The 5,328-nt window shown below is 34.3% G+C and overlaps 1 protein-coding gene across 1 annotated transcript; it reads right to left on the reverse strand.

Annotated features, from left to right (window-relative positions):
• Window positions 1–175: 175 nt before the first annotated feature.
• ndufb11 (NADH:ubiquinone oxidoreductase subunit B11) lies at window positions 176–4,455 on the reverse strand. The gene is given in 3 exon segments (NM_001044981.1): window positions 176–582; window positions 3,166–3,299; window positions 4,182–4,455. Coding segments are annotated over 3 exon segments (453 nt in total). The 5' UTR covers window positions 4,374–4,455; the 3' UTR covers window positions 176–455.
• Window positions 4,456–5,328: the final 873 nt, after the last annotated feature.

Consider the following 5,328-nt stretch of genomic DNA (forward strand, 5'->3'; position numbering starts at 1 on the left):
ATAGATAGATAGATAGATAGATAGATAGATAGATAGATAGAGATAGATAAATAGATAGATAAATAGATAGATAGATAGATAGATAGATAGATAGATAGATAGATAGATAGATAGATAGATAGTTAGATAGACAGACAGACAGACAGACAGACAGACAGACAGACAGATAGGTTTCTTTTCTGATTTCTTTAATATGCCTTCTGCATAAGACATATGCACACACCGAATGGTTAAAAAGTTTGTAAGCTTTACAGTTTTTACCATTTTCTTTACATTTATTTAGTTTATTCTGCTCACTGAGAGTGCATTTATTTTATCAATGATGAGTATGAAAATAACAGCAACTGAAAATACCACATTCAGCTATATTATAACATTTTATTATAATAGAGTTGAGGAGAGGCAAATGTACAGTCCAACACAAATTAACAGGATAATTAATGACAATATGCTGTCTACTCTTCAGAAGAGGGGAGAACAATGGTGCTTGGGTCGTAGTAATTTTCAGTCAGGACGGGAAGACCAGCAGCTTCCCTCTGTACGATCAACCTTTCAGCTTCCCGACGAGCCCACTGCCTCATGCTGGAGGACAAAAAGAGAGAGAAAACATCATGATTTAAACAAATGGGGGGTGAATAGCAATAGAAAAAGCACACATGGAAACCATTGCATCTAAAAGACAATCTATTATTGAATGGCTTAAAATTACATTAAAGACTAATGGGGTATATGCACACAGACTTTTACAGTTTCAGCCAGCTAGCCTCAGGGCTTCTGGTGAACTGTCCGTTTATTTTAAAATTGCCATGTTTAAGGTCTCAATTAATCAATTAAGGTGATTTCTTTAAAAATCAGTGATCTTCACTGCCTGATTAATATACAATATACAGTGGATCCCAGATTGGCCAAGAAGCACTGCATTATATTACATTTTCCCCTCCCCGTCTTTAAAATATTAGTTTATTTTACCCCAGTATTTTCAATGGAATTTCTGCGCTAGCCTGTTGCTACTGACGGCGCCTGCGGTTAAACAATCTTTCATCTGCTTAAATCTATTCAACTAAATGTATTGTAATTACAGTACAACATCAATGCTGTAAAAGAAACCTTATCATATTGAAAATAGTCAAATTAATACATATATAGATAGATAGATAGATGATAGATAGATAGATAGATAGATAGATAGATAGATAGATAGATAGATAGATAGATAGATAGATAGATAGATAGATAGGATAGATAGGATAGATAGATAGATAAATTTAATAATAAAAAAAAGGATATAAATAAAATAAAGAGCATTTTATTGTTTTCCGAGGAGTAAAATGCATTCAGGTATAAAGTGATTGAAATATCAAATGTTAAATAATACTGGATAGTGTTTCTAAACAACGTAAAAAAATTATTATTAATTTGGCAAAGGTACAAACGGTACAGTTTCTTATGCCTGAATGTTTTTAACAGTTACAAGCCTAAAAAAAAAAAAATTTAATTAATAAAAAAAAAAATTGCAAAATGATAAATAACAATCCAGACTCAACATTGATTGTACTTGCGATGTGACTATTACGAATGATCACATTGCGATATTGATGTTAAAATGATATATTATGCAGCCCTATTCAAAATCTAATTTAATTCAGCACAAAATCATCAAGGGTATGATCACGCTCATCTTCAGTCATTCAAACAGATTGGAGAGTCCATTTAAATATTATCTGGCACAAAAACTCTTCTCAAATATTTACAGTATACAACAACAACACTGTCCAAATCTTTCTTGGTTGTCATGTGTTAAAATATAATAGCATATTAATGAAAAAAATAGTAAATTTACAAGCATGTTAAAATAGTAAATAAATAAGTTTTTGTTTTAAAGGGTCCAGTTTAAGTTTCTTCTGTTGAACACAAGAGAAGACATTTTAAAGAATGTTGGAAACAGTTAACCATTGACTTCCATTGTGGCAACCAGTTTCCAACATTCTTCTTTTGTGTTCCAAGTAAAAAAAGAAAAGAAAGTGAGAATAAATGATGACACAATGCTCATTTTTGGATATTATATAGGGTGTTTATACACTGTTCTCATGGGTCATTTGGTCCAGACCAAAAAAAGAAAATATAATAATAATAATAATAATAATAATTAGTAAAGACACATTTAGTGAGGCTGAACTAAATATGCACAAAATGGCTTATTAGGATTTGCAAAAGAACTGGCAATGCATCCAAATCAATGTTATGTGCAAGGCTGATTGTCCATGTTATATGTCCATACATCTGATGCTATTTTCACCAAGCAACAATTGAGAAAAAGACTAAATGGTGTCCATGAAATTCTTTCTGAGAGCTGTTTTGAAAGGTAATGAGCAAAAAAAAAAACTGGTACGCTAAAGTGTTTCCATCTATTTTATGATTATACTATATCTTAGGGCTGCGCCACATGCAGCAATATTTATTGCCACATGCAGCAATATTTATTGCCACATGAATATTGGATTAGACAACAATATTAGTAAAAATTAATATGGGGTGTGATCAACTCGAAGCAAATAAGAATGTGTGCCCTGCTCTCAATATATCTGTTGCATCTGCAAAGCATAAAAAAGCCCCCCTGGAAAAAAAAAACTGATGTGTTTATATGATGATGATGATGATGATGAAATGAGTGCAATTGATTCCAAACAAATGTCCAATAGTAATAAAAGTTATTTAAATCTCTCTCTATCTTTCCACCCTGAAAGTTCTGTTTACAATATTTGTATATTTTAATAGATTCCCTAGATCTATATTATATTATTTTAGTTTTTTACTATTATTACAATTTTCTTGTTCCAATGTTATGTTTTCAAATAGGGAAGAAAACCTCTTTTTTGTATTTCACACATGCTGTTTAATAAATTAGATTTTGACATCTCATAAGAGGCTTTGATTTGCAAATAAACATGTAATAACAACTTGTAACATCATCTTCTGTACATAGCTTTTGTTTGTATTGTGTTCATGTTTTACCGGAACCATACCTGAATCCACAAATAAGAGTGAACGGCAGACAAACTAGGACTCAGTCTGCTTGTTTGGTGCGCATAAAGGCTCAAGTACACCCACAAACACATGCCAAAGCGTTTAGTGCAAATAACAGTGGGCTCATAAATGCACACTTACCCGTGATCTGGTAAATAGTGAATGAAAGTGCTTCCAACAACAATGACCAAAGAAATGGAAAAGAAAAATGCCAATTTCATGTTCCATTCATCCACAATTGGTTCGTCATGATGGAAGCCGTGAAAATCTGGATTCTGAAAAGCAAAGATAAACATGTTCTATTGATAAACCAGCATTTATTGGATTATGAAGCAAAGTAACACTGAAAAACATTTCTCCAAACATATATTTATCATTTTAATATTACTGATCACATTGCATGACTGCTGCAACAACCTAACGGACTAGAATAGAACCATTTCACAAGAATAGCGATGAATGCACAATAAAATCCAGTGAAAACTTTGGCAGAAATAATTTACATACAATTTTTAATTAAGCTAAAGTTGACTTTATATTCGCACATTCGTTCATTTTTGAATGAATTTGAAACTTGTGAGACAGTCTATATATTGTTTATTATGCTACTTCGGCCTGAAATCTTATGTAAATATGACTTAAAAACAACATTAGCTCTGTTTAATAGGCTGGAAACAATGTTGAACTTTGATAGTGAAATTTAACCACACTAAACTAAACTGAATTGCAACTCTGAAAACTAGAACTTCTAAGTTAAGCTGCTTTGACACAATCTACATTGTAAAAGTGCTATAGAAATAAACGAGTGAAGTTAAATAGTCATTGACTGCTAATAGGATTTGACCATTTAAAATGTGCAAGCAACACACTTTTCTGAAATTATTTTAAGGAGAAAGTCCAAATGTGCGAATATAAAACCAACTTTACCGCATTCTCTTTTTAACATGCAATATAATGCATACACCAAGAGATGCTATGTATGCACAATATAAACAGTGGTGTTCACAATGTAAATATAACAGTGCAGGTCATTTAGAGACTAAAAAAAGAATTTATCAAACAGACACATTTGTTAAACAATACTCACGCACCTCTTGTCAACTGAGCCACATTTAAATGTGCCCCAAGCATCGTACACATGTTTGTGGTCCTCTTACCTTGTCAAACGGGCTGACCTCTGCGTGTCCATGACTGTCCTGAAGCGGCGGAGCAAAGGGCCGCAGATCAGCAGGCACCGAAGCTCCGGACGCGCTGGACTGCGGCGTCTGAGATACAAAGCGGCTCCCGAGCGCCGAGCTCAGACGAACCCGGGACAAAGCAGGGTAGATTCGGCTCAGACGTGAGAGCATTCTCCCGACTTTTCTGTACTCGAAGTGGTTTCGAGACAGCTACCGCTTCGAGTTATTTTTTTCCGGGTTAAAAATGAAGACGGAAAGGTTTTCACCGTGCCTTACCGCCATCTAGTTTACCGGATGCGCCATAACATGGGGGTTATTGCTGAACAGCAGATGTCTCTGTTTCACGAATCACGACTTTTATTCGTGTGCTTGTTCACAAACTCTAAACCGGATCTGTTAAATCATGTTTGAAAAATAATATCTATAGCAGGGGTGTCCAAACTCGGTGCTGGAGGGCCGGTGTCCTGCTTCAACACAGCTGCCTGGAAGTTTCTAGAAGTATATATATCTAGTAAGAGCTTAGTTAGCTGGCTCAGGTGTGTTTGATAAGGTTTGAAGCAAAACTCTTCAGGACACTAGCCCTCCAGGACTAAGTTTGGACACCCCTGATCAATAGGTTTGGCAGTGAACTAATTTTGGAAAAGTTTAGTTTTGTTTCTTGCAAGATCTCTACGGATTATAAAACTTCTGTTGTAGTGTTTCATTCTAATAATAAACCCATGTGTTGGGAACACAGTATTACTATTTTAATACCAAATTTGACTTGTATATATATCATTAAATACACCTAGACCTAGCACAATGCAAGTTATTGTCTTAAAATGTATGACTTTTTGTATACGAAATGTCTGTAAAAGTGTTATGCTTTGGTCTTTATTTTAGTTTACTATTAGTATTGGATTGCTAAATTTTAAGTTACGCTACTTTAAGGTACGTGAGTGCCACACAGTTGTCTTCATAGGTTTTGTTATCTGACTGCAGAAGCAGGAAGTTCTCAAAACCACAGACGCTTCAGCTCTTCAACATGTTCCTCCCTCGCAAGAAATCCAGTTTACACGCATGAGCCTTTGCAAATCTCACATTCAAAAACAAGTATTCTGATGCTACAGATTAGACCACCAGTTCC

Source organism: Danio rerio, chromosome 8 (assembly GCF_052040795.2).
Source record: "Danio rerio strain M-AB ecotype USA chromosome 8, GRCz13ab, whole genome shotgun sequence".
In the NCBI taxonomy this organism is placed as follows: domain Eukaryota; kingdom Metazoa; phylum Chordata; class Actinopteri; order Cypriniformes; family Danionidae; genus Danio; species Danio rerio.